The sequence below is a fragment of the Rattus norvegicus genome, chromosome 10 (assembly GCF_021556685.1).
Source record: "Rattus norvegicus strain SHRSP/BbbUtx chromosome 10, alternate assembly SHRSP_T2T, whole genome shotgun sequence".
Classification (NCBI taxonomy): Eukaryota; Metazoa; Chordata; class Mammalia; order Rodentia; family Muridae; genus Rattus; species Rattus norvegicus.
Genome location: NC_141543.1, coordinates 78872892 through 78891665, shown reverse-complemented (window position 1 = coordinate 78891665; position 18774 = coordinate 78872892). Strand labels below are relative to the sequence as shown.

Below are 18774 nucleotides of genomic sequence, written 5' to 3'. Positions count from 1 at the left end.
TCTCCCCCTACCCCTCACCCTGTGCTGTACTTACAATCCCCTTCAGTCTCTGTTATACTAATGGGCAAAATGCCACATGGCTCTCAGAACTTTGCCATCTATTAGAACCACCTGAGACTTTACAATCAAATTCCCAGGCTGAATTGCAAACCCAGTACCCCAGGGTCTCCAGGACACATGCATTCTAAAGTGTGAATCTCGGACCTATGAACTTTTAAAGCTATAGTGTTCATAAGACACTTGAATTAAAACATGTTATATAATTCTGGGGCTTTGGGAACTGGTTTTTTTTTTTTTAAATTAATTTATTCTATGTAAGTACACTGTAGCTGTCTTCAGACACCAGAAGAGGGCATCAGGTCCCATTACAGATGGTTGTGAGCCACCATGTGGTTGCTAGGACTTGAACTCAGGACCTCTGGAAGAGCAGTCAGTGCTCTTAACCACTGAGCCATTTCTCCAGCCTGCTGGGTTTTTTTTTTTCTTTTCTTTTCTTTTTTTCAGATCTGGGGACCGAACCCAGGGCCTTGTGCTTGCTAGGCAAGCGCTCTACCACTGAACTAAATCCCCAACCCCTTGGTTTGTTTTTTTTAATTTATGTTTATTACAATTGTGTGTGCCCTCCTGCATGCACATGCCAAGGTGTGTACACGGAGGTCAGAGAACTTTCAGGTGGTTCTCTGCTTCCACACTGAGATCTTGGATCAAGCTCAGGTTGCCAGGCTGACACCAGCGCCTTTTCCTACAAAGTCATCTCGCTGGCTGGCCCTGAACTTGTTTTCAGACTTGAGTATGGAGTAGAATCACCCTCCGGTTGTAACTTTGATAGGTTTTTGTATTTATTTATTTTTTCAAAACGGGGTTCTTCTGTGTACCTGTGGCCGTTCTGGAACTCGCTCTGTAAACCAGGCTGGCCTCGAACTCGTAGAGATCCACCTGCCTCTGCCTCCAGAGTGATGGAATTAAAGGTGTGCACCACCACTTCCTGGCTGGTAGATAAGTAATGTATAAGCATTTCTAGCAGGTACCCAGGAGCGCTGGTACATAGAGCATAGAGCATACTCTGAGGAGAAGTGGAGGAGAAGAGGTAAGGAGCTTTCAGATGAGGCAGGCTGGAGGCCCTTTTCTAGCCTAATTCAGCTCTCATTCCGTGATCTTGATAGGTCACTTAAAGTCATGTCATTTCCTTGTCTGTAAAGTGGTTATTGGGCAAGATCAACTCGGCTCTTGAAACGAGACAGATATCCCGGAGTCCTGGATCTAACTTCATTCCAAACCTGAGCCCCCTTGGACACTTTAAAAACAAACCCCATAGTTGTTGATTTAATTGGTCTGGAGTACTGAGTATACGAATTTTGAAAAAGTATTTGGGGACTAGTACCTGACACCATGGAACATGTATTATTTTAATTTTTTAGTGTGTGTGTGTGTGTGTGTGTGTGTGTGTGTGTGTGTGTGTGTTGTCAGAAGTGAGCATCAGATCCACTGGAGCTAGAGTCACTGGCAATAGAGAGTTGCCGGATGTAGCTGCTGGGAATTGAACCTGGTTCCTCTACAGGAGCAGTATGTGCTCTTAACCACTCAGCCAGCTCTCCAGAACCAGACAAGCAAGCATTTTTACAAGCTCACAGAGAGCTCCCCAGCGTCCCTTTGGTACTGCATAGCTCTAGGATAGTTTGCCTAGCATGGCATGCCGCCTGGCCTGACTTAGGAATGCCGCCATACCAGCCTACCTGTGTCTGTTAGGGTTAAGGTAGGACCCTAAGGGAAGGGCGAGGGGGACAGTTGTTTATATCCTGGCTTGAAATCCTTTCCTTGAGGGAAAGAGCCTTGTCAAAATGACTCTGAGTCCAGAACAAGAAACGTGTGCTGTTAAAAAGCCTCAAGGCCTTTGGCGCCACACAAGGAAGAATTTTTTTTTTTTTTTGGTTCTTTTTTTCGGAGCTGGGGACCGAACCCAGGGCCTTGCGCTTCCTAGGTAAGCGCTCTACCACTGAGCTAAATCCCCAGCCCCGGAAGAATTTTAACCTTGAGAATTGCCCGTTTCCTCTTTCAGTAGCCCGCATCCTGTCCCCTGCCCATGTAAAGGTGAAAGGGAGTCCAGCTCAGTTGGGGACTGAGGAAGTTAAGATACCGTTGCCTTCCCTTTCAAGTAAGTGTAAGGAGCACACATCTGTGACGCACACCTAGGAGTCTCCTATCGGCCCGAAGTCAGCATTAATCCCTTCTTTTTTGTTTAAAGCAGGGAGGCGCGGTATGACGCTTTCGCAATAGGCTGGGTTTCTCCACCCTATTATCTCGCCTACTGGCAAGCGTTTTTGTTTTTGTTTTGTTTTGTTTTTGCGCGGCAAAGAGGAAGGAGGCTCGCTAGACAAAGCAGCAGATTTCACAGGCAGCAGGTGTCACCGCCTGTGGCGGTGTGTGTAGGGCGCCGAGTCCTTTTGACTTTAGAAACAACCCTGAGGGTTAACCGAGCTCGGGAAGAAGGGGATGGGAAAAGCGAGGCAGGTGACCCAAGGATTCCGCACGACTCCAAAAACCAAACCCTCTCCCCTGCGGAGGAGAAAGGAGGGAGGGTCCAGCCACGCCGCCGGCCACATCAGAGCACCAAGAGAACACCAAGTCTTTATTACCGGAATTCCTATGAAACAGCTCCAAGAAAAAAAAAAAAAAAAACCACACACTGGAGGGGAAAAAATAACAAAGTGACACACACAAACCTAGGCCTTCCCCGAGTGCGCCCGGCCTTGAAGCAGGGAGGTCCCAGACACGTCTGGAACTCAGTTTAGCCTCCTGGGGCTCCTGGAGGTGGGGAGCTTTCTCTCCAGGGGGTCACGGGCCTGGCTCGGAGTCAACGTGATCCCCACCCCAACCCCCACCCGGACTGACTGTGCACGCTTCCAAACTTGGTCACTCTCAGCGTGTACCGCTCTTCCGAGCCCGGGGAAGCTCGACTGACCCGCAGGAGTTGAGGCGATTCCCATTTTCTGCCAGTCCGTAGCAGCTGCCACCACCCAAGCATCGGATCCCATTCTCAGCCAGGACCCCACACCTGTCCAGACTTCCCAGATCTCTCTAAATGCTGAGCGCGTTCCCAGGGCAGGGGATGAGTGGGACACAGATGTAGTCTCTGTCCCGTGGCAGTGGTTGGTGCCGGTTCCTTAAATCCCCTCTGGTTCTCCACCTGAGATACCTGGTAAGTTCTTGTTCTAGGTGCTTGCCGCCCATTCCCCTGCCCCAGGCTTCAGCCTGCATCTTCTCATTTGGTCACCCCCATTCTGAAGCTCCAGCACCTCCCCATCTTACAAAACAGCAGGACTGGCCCAGACCCTGAGGTACTCCACTGTGATGTAAATTTAGAACCAGCTTCTGGGTTCAGCCAAACTAAAGACTCTGCCTAAACAGAATCCTCCAGCTCCGGGGGTCACCCTCCCCATCCCTGCTGGGTCAAGTGGAGACTGCTGGAAGTGACAGCCAGCCCTTAATAGAAGCAGCCCTATAAACTGGACCCGACGAGACCTAAGTGTCCAGAGTTCCGTGCAGGTTGGAGCCAAGAGTCAGCAGTCCCTGGCAAGGCTGAGGGGCAGGGGACCTTTGTGGGGAAAGGCCACAGGAGGTTGGGAGGGGGTGTAGATCAGACCCACTATGGAGGTCAGGGGAGATAGGAAAGGAATAGAACTCTCTTCAGGCCCAAAGAGCCTCCGCATGGGATCTTTCTTCTCTTTCTTTCTTTTCTCTTTTTCTTTCTTTCTTTTCTTTTCTTTTGGGGGGGGAGGGGAAGGAGGGGTAGTTCCTGCATTTCTGTGCACGAACCCCTATAGAGGAGCCAGACTACAAATGGGGCTGTGGCTGGCTGGCTGCTGTCTCGAAGGCTCCAGGCCCCTCCTCCAATCACGAGCAGCTTCCGAAAATTCTAAGTCCTGTGGAAAGCGGCAGTGGCTAGGCTGGACTGTGGCTGAAGAAGCCTGAGCCTTGGTGTGCAAGCACCATCCGTCTAGGCTGCAGCTGGAGGGCACCGGTGCTGCTCTCTGGTTGCCTCCACCCAGTCAGAGCATCTCTGGCAAGGTGAAGCTTCGGGCACCTGGGAAGTAAGAATGGGACGTTTCTATCAAAGGAGCTCCTTGGTCTTTACCCCACCACTGGCACCTGGAAAATATGAGGCACCATATTCTGGAACTCTGCTTTGGATCACATCCACTGCTCAGGTGCAGGGGCTTAGCAGCTAGACATGGAGTGGGAGACGGTAGTGAAAAGGAAGCTTTTGTGTGGAGAGGCCTCGCAGGTCGGAGACTGCCCCACTCATCTGTGTCCTGTTAGCTTTAAGGAGCTACACCGAGTCAGAGGACTTGAAGGGTCAGAGAAGTAATCCCCAGCTAGAATCCCACGAGCCTCAGACACCAGACTGGGTTCATATGACTTTTGCTCAGAAACCTCATGGAAAAAAGCACAGAAGTGGTGTTTGGTGGCACGCACCTCTAATCCCATCACTCAGGAGGCAGAGGCAGAGACAGGTTGATCTCTTTGGGTTCAAGGCCAGCCTGATCTACAGAGCTAGCTCCAGGACAGCCAGAGCCATACAAAGAAACACTGTCTCTAAAAATAGCAAAACGGTGAGGAGAGGCGTTGGTAAAAAAGATTAACAGGTAGGGCAATGGAGACAAGAGTGACAGATAGTCTGTCAAGATGGATGAGAAAAGCTAGACGGGAAAGAAAACAGGGAGGAGAGACTGGCTTGCAATAAACTGACAGGACAGACAGACATACTGAAAAGACTAGAGGGTGCAGCAGGGACCCAGTGGATCTGGAAGAGCAGCTCTCGTGGAAGAGGGCAGTTGGGCCCTTTGAGAGAGAAGGGAGAAGACTGAAGAGAGTCAAAGGCAGGGCAAAGAATAGGCATTGAAGGAGAGGGAGGAGAGACAGGCTCCCAGGAGGCAGAAGAAAAACCAGGGATCCTGAGGTGCTAGGCAGACCGGGCCTTGAATGTGGAAGGGAGCATCAGGACTGGGCCCTGGAGCTAGCAGGTGACCTCCTTGATTCAGTCCCTTTCTGAGCCTGTCAGTTTGCGGCAGACGCAGAACGGTCTGGTTTCTATAGTGAGGAGCTGGGAGGGGAAACAAGCGGGAAGTCAGGAGTAAAGAGCAAGTTCAAAGATGAGGTGGCTTTGGGAGGAACGCCTTTTCCCTGGGGAGCAGAGGGGTGGAAGAAGGGGCAGGGGTGGGGAGAGTCCCCTAGCGGCCCTTACGTGGATACGGAGGGAAAGTGGGACGCAGCTGCAGCTCTGTGGGTGAGGAAATCCAGTGGAGCATGGACGAGCTGAAGAGAGAGAGAGAGAGAGAGAGAGAGAGAGAGAGAGAGAGAGAGAGAGAGAGAGAGAAGAATACGGAAGCGGGACAAGATGGCAGAGGGCGGTGCCTGCATTTGCTGACCATGCCTCTTCTGTCACCTGGGTTATGTCACCTCCACAACTACCACAAGAGGAGCATCTGTTCCTCCATAGTTGGAAACGGTGCCAAACCCGCTTCACCACAGCTCAAGAAAATCCAAAAGGTGCTGAGCGCTGGGAGCAGGAGAGCAGCTGGGCAGGCAGAGCAGGTGGACGGACAGGCAGCTTCTCACTGGGGGATGCGGTGCCTGGAGGGGTACATGTGCCTAGATTCTGCAGGAGATGCTGGCATTCCCCAGGGCATCCCCCCAGATACCTTTACAGAGGAGATTGGAGGAGAGGCAGCCCGGCCCTGAGGCTCCAGACAGAAGCAGCCATTCCAGGGACTAACTCCCAACCTTCAGCAGATCCCTGACCATCCAACCTAAACAGGGGACTGAACACAGTTCTTCATGTGCATGGCCACCACAGTGTTTCTTTCATTTTCCTCTTTTTTTTTTTTTTTTTGGTTCTTTTTTTCGGAGCTGGGGATCGAACCCAGGGCCTTGCGCTTCCTAGGCAAGCGCTCTACCACTGAGCTAAATCCCCAACCCCCATTTTCCTCTTAATAGTCACTGTGTGTCCTGGAAATGTCTTGTCAGTGGGGCTGCAAACTATTCAAGGTCGAAAGCTGATTTGGTTTTTCTGTTCGGGGCATCTTGTCAAAGGCAGGTGAGAAGATAATGGTTTGTCAAATAAATTAATTAATCAATAACCGAATTCTTAAAAGCACAAAAAGCCAGGTGTGATACAGCAAGTCTGTAATCCCAGCACTTGGGAAATAGAGGCAGGAGAGTCTGAAGGTCAAAGCCAGCCTCACTTATATAAGCAGTGCAAAAGTAGTGGGGTTACATAAGAACACACACACACACACACACACACACACACACACACACACACTCTGGTTTGAAGGGGGAAACCATGTGTCCTGTCACAAGAGAAATAGGCAAGGACCACTGTTACTTGATTCCAGCCCAGCGTCTCTGGATCCTTGGAGGACACATGACAGGTGATGGGCGGGCCTTTGCCCTTGGTGCCCCTGGCAGCTGTGGTCCCACACCTCACCTCTTACTGTCCTTCTCTTAGGGTCTCTTCCACCTTAGGCTCCTCCTGCCGCCTTCCCCGGAAGTCTTCCTCTGAAAGGCAAAGGAAAAGGCCTCAGCTTCCACCCTGTAGAACCTCGTTTGGGCCCGTCCCCAGGCTGGGCAGAGGAGCTGCCTTGGCTCTGTCCCTTTGCTTGGATCTTGATGCCCTAGGCAGCAGCATGTGGGTACAGTCAGAGAGGCGAGGGCAACCTGTGTACTGACCTGGCTCTACCACTGAGCTCTGAGGCCTTGGACAAGCCTTCGCCTTGTCTGGGTTTCGGTTTTCTAATCTATTGAATAGGATAGGGGTGATGGGTTATCCAGAAGACCTCCAAGGCCCTCTAGTCTCTGTGTCTGGTGTCTCCCGACCCTTTAAGAGCCTAATAATGAGAGTTCATCCATGGTTGGCCAATAGAGGTCTTTTGACCTCTTATGACCTTTGCAAGGGACTGGGTAAAATGTTCAAGGCCCTTAGACTGACGCTTTCTTTCTTTTTCTTTTCTTCCTTTCTCTCCTTTTTTCCTTCTTTCCTTTCTTTCTGTCTTTTTTTTTTCCTTCTGGGTTTTCAAGACAGGGCTTTCCTATGTAGCCCTGGCTGTCCTTGAACTCACTTGGTAGACCTTAAAATCACTGAGATCTGCCTGCCTCTGCCTCCCAAGTGCTGCACCCCTGCCGAGTCCCAGACTAAACCTTTCTAACTTATGGTTGTCTGTGTGTGAGCCTTGCCAGTCTATCCCTCATTCCCTAGAGATCATTCTCCAGGAACAGTGCCTGGCACCCTGGGTTCCCCTTCAGGGACTACGGCAAGGGGGTGGCATTGTGTGCACCTCGTGGCAAGGGGGCCACACTTCTGTGGGCCACCTGCCCGCTAACCCTTGACATGTTCCCCAGACTGAGTGCTCCCCTGCTGAGTATTAAACACTCAGGACCTCCTCTTGAAGGGTCACCCATCCCAAGCAACTTGGAGTTCAATGTTCCCTGCCCTGCCTCACCATAAGCATGGCCCTCCACGTCATCCAGGAGGTTGGCCGTGGATGCAGCAGCCCCCAGCCTGCCAGACTGTTCAGGAAAACTATCCCAGAGATGAATAGGTACTGTCACAGCTTGTTCAATCTGCCTGTGCTCTGTCCCAGTAACCCACCAACCTGAGAGGTTTCTCCTACCTTGTCCCCAAACTGCCTAACGGTACCCCTTCCAGGCTCCTCTCCTGGGGTCAATGGACTAGCTATCCAGGCCCGACCCCCTCACTCTGCCCCCATGACTAGGGACAGGGAGAGTGACTTTCTCCCTGTCTTCCTTTAGCTACTCAGCTTTCGATACCCTGGGCCCTGTTGGCTAAGCACGGATGAGAACTTTGGTACGAAGACAGGAAAAGCCAAAAGTGAAAAAAAAAAAAAAAAAGCAGGCCTCTGGAGACCCCCCCCTGCAGGGGACCTATGAACCAGTTCAACTAGCAAAGTTAGGGGATTTCAATGGGAGGATGATGTTTTTCTTCCAAAATTCGGATGACTCAAGGCCAAAAGTAAAGAAGACACAGGAAGGACAGTGTCCCAGGGAAGGAACACTGGAACTGATGGGGGGTGGGGGAACCCTCCTGGTTCCTTGACCAAGGAGGGGCCGTCACAGAGCCACATCCCACTCCCAAGAAATGTTCAGCCCGAATCTCCATCACTGTGGACGGCGCTCCCCACCCCGCCCCAGGGCCAAGCAGAAGGATACGACTGAAGCTTCGGTAAATGTTTCTTCTTTGACTTCCTCATTTTGGTCTTCTCCGAGAAGGCTCGGGCGAGTTCAAACAGCTTCCTGCGCGTGGCTGGGGCAGAGAGACTCGTGAGCCCTTCATGCTCCAGAGAGCCAGAGCATCAGATGGCTTCCCTCCAGGTTTGGGGGCAGCCAGGGCAGCACCAGGCCCCTTGGGTGGGGACTGGGAAGAGGAAAGTGACAGGAATTGCAGACACCAGTGCCACCTAGGGAGCAAGTGCGCCATCCCAGGTCGGCCTCCAGGGGCAGCACAGGCCACCACTAGTCAAGTACACGGCAGCCTGCCTCCAGACCATGATCCGGGTATTCCTTCCCTAGAGACGGACAACCGCGGCTCTTGGCTTTCTTTCCCGCTGCTGCTGCCACGGCCTTCCCGCCCCTTCCCAGCCACCTCCACAGTTGGTCCTAGGATTTCCATGAGTCATCGGAAATTTTTCCCTGAAATAAAACCTTGAACGGATCCAGCCTCATTCCCACTGGTTATGGGTCTATGAGACTGGAAAGGAGAGGATGGCAAAAAAAAAAAAAAAAAAAAAGCCGGGAGTGAGAAGAGGTTCCCCTATTCCAAAATGTCTGCCATTCCCACAGAAAGCAGACTCAGCCAGTGACTCCTGTCTGGGCCAAGCCCTCACGCCACAGAGAATGTGAACACTGACACACATTATTTTTCTACAGACAGCTGGCTCAAGAGGATTTAAACTTAATTTGTCTCCAGACTCGGCTGCGGAATAAAGTAAGACAGGAAGGCTGAGGGAACTAGTGATTAAAATGTCACCCGAGTTCACCAAGAGTCAATAGCATTAAAAATCTTCACGGGGGGGGGGCTCCCTCCCTCTCGTGAGGCCACGGGGCCTGCCTCAAGAGAGCTGGGACAAAGAGGGGACAAGGAGCAGGACTCACATTTTCCCATGTGTTTCAACTTGTCCCTGAATAAGGCGTCTTCTGACACAGTGGGGTTGGTATCATTGGTTCCTGGAAGGAGGAGACACCTGCTGAGGGACCAGGCCCATTGGGTCTCCAAGGTCCCACTAAGAGATTGAGTGAGCAGCCGGTCAAGGCCTTAGGGACGTAGGTCAGAGGGTACCCCTCCATGGTTGTTTCTGTCTTTCTTTTATTACATCAAAAGTGCAGACTTCTTCACTAACCATTGGAGTTTAAGGCAAGTTGCAAGAGTACTTCCTTCTTGCAAGGTGAATTTTCCTCTTCAGAGCAAGTGAGGGCAGTCTTAAGGTCTGCTGCATGTGTGGGAAATCGAGTGACCTTGGGTTCCCAACTTCTCTAGCAGTACCATCTCCTCAAAGTCATGATGGTAGTTTGAAACGAGCTGGTTGGGGAGATCTACATCATAGAAATCCCCTCAGACTGCATAACAGCCTTCTCCTGCACCCAGAGCAGAATGTTAACCATTTGCCGGGACATCATGACCCTCTGTGCATCCTAACTGGTGAACTGAAGCAGAAAGGACAGAGAGCCAAGAACGCCTCCCTGATGCTGAGCTGGAATGAGAGCAGGGCTCGGCCAAGAGTCAGAACGCACCGAGACACCTGTGCGTGGGTCTCAGGGCCCTTCGGCTGCCGCTCACTGTCCTGTAATTTGGCTCCTCCCAAGTCACCTTGCCTGCTAACTTCCCTTTCAGTCACTCCGATCCAGCTCAGCAGCTCCAGTGTCCCTCATTAATTTGGGATCAAGGACAAGAAGCTCTGTGAAAACTCCCAGCTGAACATCTGGTGGGGCCTAAGCTCCTGGCCGCTTGCTTATGAATCAGTTCTGTGGGATTTTCTTTCTCTGAGCTGGGATTAGTGGGGCACCTTACCCTTCTGTCCCTGTCTTCCCAGCTCAACTGTAGGTTGGAGGTTCTGCTCCTGGGAAAAAAGACTGAGTCTTTTTTAATACAGACATGGGATGATGGCAGTAACTGACCCAGGATTAGTCTGGGGGCCGAGGATGAACACAGTCTCTGCTCACACTCCCAACCTCAGCTCCGCTATTGTCTATGCATCCTAGTAATAGTCACTCACCCTCTGGCCTGTCAGCCCCAATGCTGCTGGCACTAGAGGGAAGTCACATGTAGTCTGAAATGAGTTGGGGGCAGTCATAAGAGGGACTGTAAACCCTGTTCTTTGGCCCTCTTTTTTTTTTTAAATAAATTTTAAGATTTATGTGTTTATACTTATGAGTACTTTCTTTGTATGTATGCCGCCATGACAGAGGAGGGCATCAGATCCCATTACAGATAGTTGTGAGCCAACATGCAGATGCTAGGAAATGAACTCAGGACCTCTGGAGGAGCAGTCAGTGCTCTTAACCACTGAGCCATCTCTCCAGTCCCTTCTCTGGCAGTTCTTGTCGAACCATTCTGCACACCATGCACAGAATTTCTCCTCTCCACACACGGCAGTGTGTGTCTCAGGGCAGTGTGTGTCTCAGAGCAGACAGTCCTCAGCTACTTAAGTGAATGCACCCTTCCCAGATTAATCTCACCCTGTCTCTCTCCATGAGCTGGATTCAGTCAACATGTACGTCTTGCCTTTGCTGGCATGCTAATTAGGCATTAGGCCTCATTAAGCCAAACCCCACAAGATTCTACGGCCTTCCTACTCCCGGTTGCTATAAGAGACACTACATGGTTCAGTGTGTCCTCTGGTAGTCCAAGATCCAGAAATAGTTGGGAGGCCAGCCAGCCCGAGGTAGGTAGCCTACAGTTCCCAGGACTGCAGGAACCTAGGGTCACTCGCTCACTCCACACCCTTGGTCTGTTTCCTCATCCTACCCCTAAGTTCTCAACATTGAAGAAAAAGTTGAGGTGTGGGCCCACTGAGCTCATCAGGCTCTCTCTCAGGACAGCAAGCTTACCTGGGACAGAGGAGGGAAAGCCAACGTCACTTCCAACGGCCACATTGCTGGATTTGGATTTCTGGGATTCATATTTCAATCGGTCTGGAAAAGGAGACAGATTCTATCAGGGAAGTGAGCTCCAGGGTGCCCAGGGGCACACTGAAGGCCGCAGGAGACTGAATCCCCTGAAGCACACATGAGTACACGCGCGCGCGCGCACACACACACACACACACACACACACACACACACACACACACAAGCACACATCTGCCAGGTCTTGAACTTGTGATAATAGAAACAACTACCCAATAAGCATTTGCAATGTTGGAATGTCAGAATTCGCAGCTTCCCAAGAGTCTAAACCTATTTGATTATATTATTTTAGGGTCTTGATATGGAGCCCCAGCTCTCTTGGAACTCACGGTTCTCCTTCCTCTGTGTCCTTAATGCTGGGTTTGCAGGTATCACTGCATGCACAGCCGAGCCTCTCTCTCTTTTTTTGTTTGCTTATTTGTTCTGTTTTTCAACGCAGGGTTTCTCTGTGTAGCCCTGGCTGCCCTGGAACTTGGTCTGTAGTCCAGACTGGCGTCGAACTCAAGAGATCCACCTACCTCTGCCGCCTGAGTGCTGTGTTTAAGGGTGTGTGCCACCACTGCCTGGCTCTAGCTACGCCATTTTTTTTCTTTTTTCTTTTTTTCGGAGCTGGGGACCGAACCCAGGGCCTTCTGCTTGCTAGGCAAGCGCTCTACCACTGAGCTAAATCCCCAACCCCTAGCTACGCCATTTTTATGCTGCCTGTGGGACTGCTTCCTCCAGCCCAACATGCCAGCAGTACAGTTTGCTCCCTCCTCCCCAAACACCTCAGACTCATTCCCCTTCCTCCTCCCTCCTCCCTTCCTCCCTTCCTCTTTCCTTCTGTGACCATTACAAGATCACCTCCTCAGCCCTGTCTCCAAACCCTACCTCAAAAGGAAAGGCAGCCTGGTTGGGGAACAGGGTGACCCACCCATAGATCATGCAAATACCTGTCTCTAACCTCCTCCGTTCACGAAGACTCCCTTTCTGGCACCCATGAAGCCAGTCACCTTGTCCCCAGGGCTCAAGACATGGCGGCCCTCCATGTAGCTAGAGGTAGGTGGGAAATGCATTTCTTTCCCCGTTCCCCAAGCCTAGGCTAACGATGAACTCTGATATGCAGGGCAGGGGAGAAGGCGCAGTGGGCATGCCCTTCTCCCTCTGGCTTCTCAGGTATTCTCAGCCCCCACTGAAACCAGGAGCTCCTGCATGGCCCAGGGAGGGCCAAGCTTAAGCAGGTTAGAAAATGCCTGGCATGCTGGCATCCAGCACAACGCCTCCCAAGGCCCGAGGCTCCTGCCCATGTCATTCTCTTCTTGCATGGTGAGGCTTGGTGCCCACCTCTCTCCAGGGCGAGGAGGAAGTCCCGATTCCGCTGCAGCTCCTTCATGAACTCCTCATTCTGCAGGAAGAGAGCGATTCTCTCATCTTCCAGGTACTGTTTCCAGCGGCTGTCCTGGTCGCAGGCCATGGGCCCTGGTGCCACAGGTGGGACTCCCTCTCCACTCATAGGCTTGGAGCCCCCAGGGTGACCCTGAGGAAGAGTGAGCATACACATCACCTACTTAAATCCGTGTAAGCTATACGTGCAGGAGTGCTTCCCCAGAATCCTCCAGCCTCGCATAGTCCCCTCCTCCCAGTGGGACCCAGTCACTAGCTAGCATTTTCTGTACAGCTCAGAACTGCCCTTGTAGCAGAAGCAGGAAAGACATCAAAGGGACTTTTTCTCCCAACCTAGGGCCACCTCATTCCTTCTTCTGGAACCTAAATCATCCTGAAAATCAATTTGCAAACAGCTCAACCACCTGAGTATGGACTTCCAGTCTCACACTTCTCTCTACACTAGCTGCATGCCCCACCGGCAGGGGGTCCTTCTGAAAGAAGCTTCCACAGAGGGGAAAGTAGCAACCCCACCATTAGCTACCCCATTTCCCTCCCTCGGCCTGAGGTGAAGGCTGCAGCCAGAGAGCCAGGCCAGACAGGAAGCAAGGCTGTGGGTTCACCTTTCTTTCCTTACAAATTCTAATCCACAGAAGCAGCCCTGCCTGAGCTTGAAAACCAAGAAGTAAAACTGGCTGGTGTACCATGACTTAGCCCAGAAGAGATGCTGGACAGGCAGGTAGGGCCTGGAGGTTTGAGAGCAGCCTCTTACCTGAATGCTGTCCATCTGCTGGGGCAGGATTCGGAGAAAGTCATCTGGGAGGTTGCCCAGCAAGGGTGGGTTCCAGTTTCTGTAGCGCCTCTGGCTTGCAGGTTGTCCAGAGCCCAGGACATCAATCCTGGGGGATGGGAGATACGGAGACCAAGGAGTAGTCAGGCCTAGCCATAACTCTGTTGGCCCACCACAGGCCCTTGGGCAGATAGAGATCTTACTCAGAGTGTCCAGTGCCCTCACTGCCTTTGGAACAAAGGTACAGGGGTGTATTCTGCTGAATGAGTGAATTGGCAGACTGAGAAGGAAGGCAACCAGGCCAGGGGCTCTCTCCTCTCTGGGGCACTCCTCAGTCAGCTCTGCTTTCCTCAGCTTTGGTCTTGGGCTTAGGCCACATTCCTGTCACTCAGTGTCTCTGGTGTGAATGTCAATGTTATGGATTTACATACAGACTTTATGAATGTCCCCTACAGACTGGGGGGTTGGGTCAGACACTTCTGTGCTAGGTCCCTAGCAACACAGTGCTGAACCGTTAAATAATAGTATCCCCCCTATCCCCCAACAGCAGACAAGCAGCCCGCAACAGTCTGTTCTGTCCTTGTCTGCTGAGGAAGGGAGCTCCCCAAGATTCCTGCAGATCCGAATTCCCATTCTAGCTCTACTAGAGCCAGCAAAGGGTAGGGAAGCCTTGGGGAGCCCCTGGTACTTTGTTACAAAATCTCGACCTTGCTGACCTCCTGCCCAGGTACTGGGACACACAGACACACAGACACACACACACACACACACACACACACACACACACACACACACACCTCCCCATGAGCTGCAGGTTGAACTGCTGGAGGCCACAGTTAGGTTCTTGCCTCTCTTCCCAGACAAGGTGTGCCTGTGCCAGGCAGCCAGGACCTGTCCTGGAGGAGGAAGAGTCTGGATGCCCTGACCCCAGGCTCTATCCCAAGCCTAGGCCTGAAGGAAGCTTGGAGCTGGGCCAGAAGCTTCAGGGCTCCTTGGCAGCCTGCTGCGTGGCAACCGCAGGACACGTGTCCCGCTGAATCAGGGAAATGACACATGGTGAAGGCAGGCGGCTGGGGGTGGTGGGGGCCATGCTGGGCTCAGCCTGGCTTTGATTTGGCCTCCAGCTCCAGGAATCCCTCCACCCCCTCACTGGAGAGGAGCTTTTCCGTCTGCCGCTAACTTGAGGAAATAGCTTCCTTTCCTTTTCTATTTTGGGCTGGTGGCCCGGTGGGTATGAGGGGAGGGCTGGGGCAGCAGCAGACGGATAACCAGCTGTTAAGTGCTAGGAGGAGCTCAACTCACAGCCGGAGACACACAGGGCTATCCAGAGAGGCGCCTGCAGGGGAACCCAGGGCTAGGTTTCCTCCACAATGCTCTGCCACTTACGTCCCTGTCTCAAATTCTGGTTTCCTCCCAAGGCCCATCTGTCAGTCCCACAGACACCACTTCCAGCCATAATGGAAGAAAGCTCATCTAGGCTTCGTTTGTGGCAAGGTCAACACCCCAACACAATTATACCTGGAAGCCAACCAAGATGGCTGCACAGGGAGAATCCAAACTCTGACTGAGACCCTTCTAGCTATTTATTTCTGGGATGCCCACGGGGTGAGAGCTGACATGGGGAGATTTCCTTTTCTTCCAGAGTTTCCCCGGGGCTGCTGGGCACGGGTCCTGGAAAGACTACGACCAGTCATCCTCTTCCAAGCCCTGAGCTGAAGTCATCCTCAGCTGCACCGGGCCAGCCCAGTGCAGGCAGCCCAGCAACTCCATTATGGTTGGAAAGAAATGAGAGAAATGAGCTGCTGAGGTAAAACAATTTCCACACAAAAAGAGCAGGCGGCCTGTGGAGGGGCCTCCTAGGCTGCCAGAGACTCAAGCAGATGAAGGGAAGAACTCAGTAGGGGAGGGGGAAGGAGACGGAGGCCAAGAGGATCTTCAGATACTGAGCTCCCAGAGGCCCCAGACTAGAATTCCTTTCTTTCTTTTTTTTTTTTATTTATTGTATGTAAGTACACTGTCACTGTCTTCAGACACACCAGAAGAGGGCATCAGATCCCATTACAGATGGTTGTGAGCCATCAAGTGGTTGCTGGGATTTGAACTCAGGACCCCTGGAAGAGCAGTCAGTGCTCTTAGCCGCTGTGCCATCTCTCCAGAATAGAATTTCAAGCTGAGGTAGGTGATGACTTCACACTTACCACAGGATGTTGGACCACCTGACTGGGAAGGATTTCAGACATGCACTTTTGCAGAGGGGGGTTCAGTGGAATCTGGACATGCAGTTCACGTGGGCCAGACCCTGTCACAGGTCACAGAGTTGCATCATTCAAGCAAAAACCTAGGCGAAGGACCCTAGCATTCCAGGTTTGTTTCTCTGGGATGGCCCTGCTCCTCTGGACCCAGCAGGACAGCATCTGAACTCTGAAACTCTGCCCTTGTCACCAGGCTCATCCCAGGGACATGGTGACAGAAAAGGAGCAGATCACTAGCCCTTCTCAAACCTAACCTTTAGTAGCCAAAGATTTCTAGAATACCAGTCTACCAGCGCCCTGCTGTGGTATAGTCCCACAGCGTCTCCTGTAGTTGCGGGGTAAGGTGTGTGCTCGTTGGGAGCTCCACAGGGCCCCTGTGACTGACGCATGTTCCCCTCCACTTGCTCTGATGAGGAAGGAGCTTCTCGAGATGGTCCCCTCTTCCTGCCTCTCCTGTGCATACACCATTTCCTCTGTCTGGAACATATTCCTACTTCAGTTTCACTAAAGTAAGGAGGTGTGGATGTCAGGCCATGACTTGGGCAGCAGCCTCTGGGTCCCCATGTTTGTGGTTCCCCTAAATTCTGACCTACAGGAGAGGGCCCAGAGGACAAGCAACACACACACACACACACACACACACACACACACACATACACACACACACTGTAATTTGAAAATATTTAAGTACTTTGGAATAAATGTTATAGCTTGGTCTGTAAAGTCCCCTACAGATTTGTATGGTCGAACTCCTGGTCTCCAGCTGGCGGCACTGCTTTGGGAAGCTATGGGTTCTTTACAGGTGGGAGGAGCTGTCACTAGGGGCAGGCCCAGAAGGGTGCACCTGCCTCTGGCCTTAGACCAGCTCTCTCTGCTTCCTGATGCGCGGTGATGTGAAAGTCCCATAGCCCTGCCCTCTGTTCTGCCACACCTTTCTTGCCAGAATGAACTAAAATCCCTCTCACACCGTGAGCCAAACAAGCCTTTCCTCAATCAAGTCCTTGCCTTCGGGTGTTTTGTCACAGCAACTTAAATGGAATAGGGCATTAAGACCACAAGGACGCAGAAGTCAAGCCAGGTGGTGGTGGCACACACCTTTAATTCCAGCACTCAGGAAGCAGAGGGAGGTGGATTGGTGTGAGTTCCAGGCCCGTCTGGTCTACAGAGCTAGTTCTAGATCAGGCAAGCCTGCACAAAGAAACCCTATCTGGGGGTCGGGTGGGGAGGAGTCAAAGGAAAATCATATAGCTCTGATCTCCCCTAGCCTTGGCCACGGGGACAGCAGGAACCCTCTGAGGCTCAGCTTTGCCAACTGTGAAATGGGCGGGTGCCCTGCTTAAGTACTTAAGTCATTGAGTAAAGGACTGTGGCCGCCTCTGGTGTTTGAAGGGTGTTTGGCAAATGGTAGCTGTTCTTCCTGGCTCTCCAAGTTCCCCACTATCAGTGTTCTGGGGCTCCTAAGATGTATAGAATTGGGGGTCACTATAGCAGTCCCCCCTTGTATCATCTCCTCTCACCCAGTCTGTCATTCTAAGAAACAGCAGCTCCAGGCCAAAGCAACCACACCTCGGCTCTAGCATCAGACAAACACAGAGCCCAGAAAGCAAGCAATTCACATACAACAGACGCCATTGGCGCCGGCTTCATTTTAAGTTTCCAAATAACAAGAGTCTCAAAGCTGAGACAAGTCTCTGGGGTCCTTGCTGTCCACTCTCCTGTCTCCAGTCATCAAACTAGCCCAGAAAACGACACATCTTCACATTGCTTAAAAATCCTCTCAACAGCACTAGCTCAGGGGTGACAGTCATCCCACTGGTGACTGATGGCTACCTGGGGGTTCTGGGTTGGGAGGCATTCTGAGGTTTCATCTTGCCTCAGCAGGAGACAGCACAATGATTAATTACTAACGTGCCCATGTGCTAGGGAAGGGAAGGGTCAGTACAATATTTCCTACCCTTGATTACACATTCCAAGAACCTGGAGGCTGTACCATATTTAATTAACTGTATCCCATAGGCATATGCTGTTATGGCTGACTTTTTTACATGGGTTCCAAACTCGGGTCCTTGTATTTTCTCTGCAGGCACTTTAGGAGCAGCCATTTCTCTAGTTTCCACTTTATTTTTCGGATCGTTTTGCACTGAACCTGGAACTTACCGACTGGCTAAATCAGCTAGCTTCAGGGACCTGCCCGTCTCTGCAATGCCAGCTATTGGTGTTACAGACGTGGGCTGCCGTGCTCAGCTTTTATATGTAGAGGACTAAGAGTTCAAGCCCAAGCCCCCTTGCTTGTACAACGAGCACCCTGCCGACTGAGAGCCACTTCCCCTGTTCCACAGTGTTGAAGTGGTGAAAGTTCTCCCAGAGGTGTCCTGTGAAAATGTCCCTTGCCACCGTACAAGTTTACAGCTAGTAGAATAATGTCTGCTGGGGGGCGGCCAATTTCCCACTGTGGTTTATACAATCCGACCCCTGTCTCCATCTCTACCCACCGTGCTCTGAGACAAAAATGGACTCTAACCGGGGAGGTGGAGTTGGAGGAGCAGTCAGGTAAGGCCGGTCGAACACGTGCATGTGGTATGCTGGCGGCGAATACACAGGCGGGGGCTCTTCCTCAGAGCTATCGGGCTCCAGAGTCCTTTCCAAGATCTGAGTCAGAGACAACAAAGAAAAACATAGTCACAATTATTGATTAGGAGATTAATAATCCATCCTTGAACCTCAGTGGCATTCGGATGAAACCAAGTATAGGTGAGGATGTGTCCGAAGGAGTTTTGTGCATTGCTGCTGGGAGCTCGTGTATTGACACTAACATGTGGCTACCATGACCCCTCAATTATACTTAACAAACAGGACAATGCACTGCCTCGAAGAATGGTTCATGGCAGCAGCATCTGTCCAAGCAATGCTCAAGAGCAGCAAAACAAACACAGGGTGGAAGAGAGAGACAGTGACGGTTGGCGAGGATGGGAGGAGGTGCTAGCGACTCTGGGGCTGCCTGTGGAAGAGGCTTATGGATCTGGGTGCCTATCACGGGGTATGTACGTGCCATGAAACCCCACTGGACTGCACACTTGAGACCCATGTCCTCTGTACTCATCTCTGATGATGACATCATCCATACCCTTCCTTCGTCGCACTTCCACATCTCTTATCTTAACCCCAGTCTGG

General features: G+C 51.8%; 1 protein-coding gene across 5 annotated transcripts in view; it reads right to left on the bottom strand.

Moving 5' to 3' along the window:
• Positions 1 to 2599: 2599 nt before the first annotated feature.
• Cuedc1 (CUE domain containing 1) overlaps positions 2600 to 18774 on the bottom strand; it is a 94394-nt gene continuing 78219 nt past the window's right edge. For 4 of the 5 annotated variants that reach the window (XM_087572131.1, XM_087572129.1, XM_087572130.1 and 1 more), the window contains 9 exons: positions 18125 to 18252; positions 13334 to 13460; positions 12523 to 12715; positions 11122 to 11205; positions 9169 to 9240; positions 8227 to 8320; positions 7500 to 7558; positions 6488 to 6558; positions 2600 to 4081 (listed from right to left, as the gene is read on the bottom strand). In XM_087572131.1, the coding sequence (XP_087428257.1) occupies positions 6491 to 6558; positions 7500 to 7558; positions 8227 to 8320; positions 9169 to 9240; positions 11122 to 11205; positions 12523 to 12715; positions 13334 to 13460; positions 18125 to 18252 (825 nt within the window). In that variant the 3' untranslated portion in view covers positions 2600 to 4081; positions 6488 to 6490. 5 annotated transcript variants of the gene reach the window in all.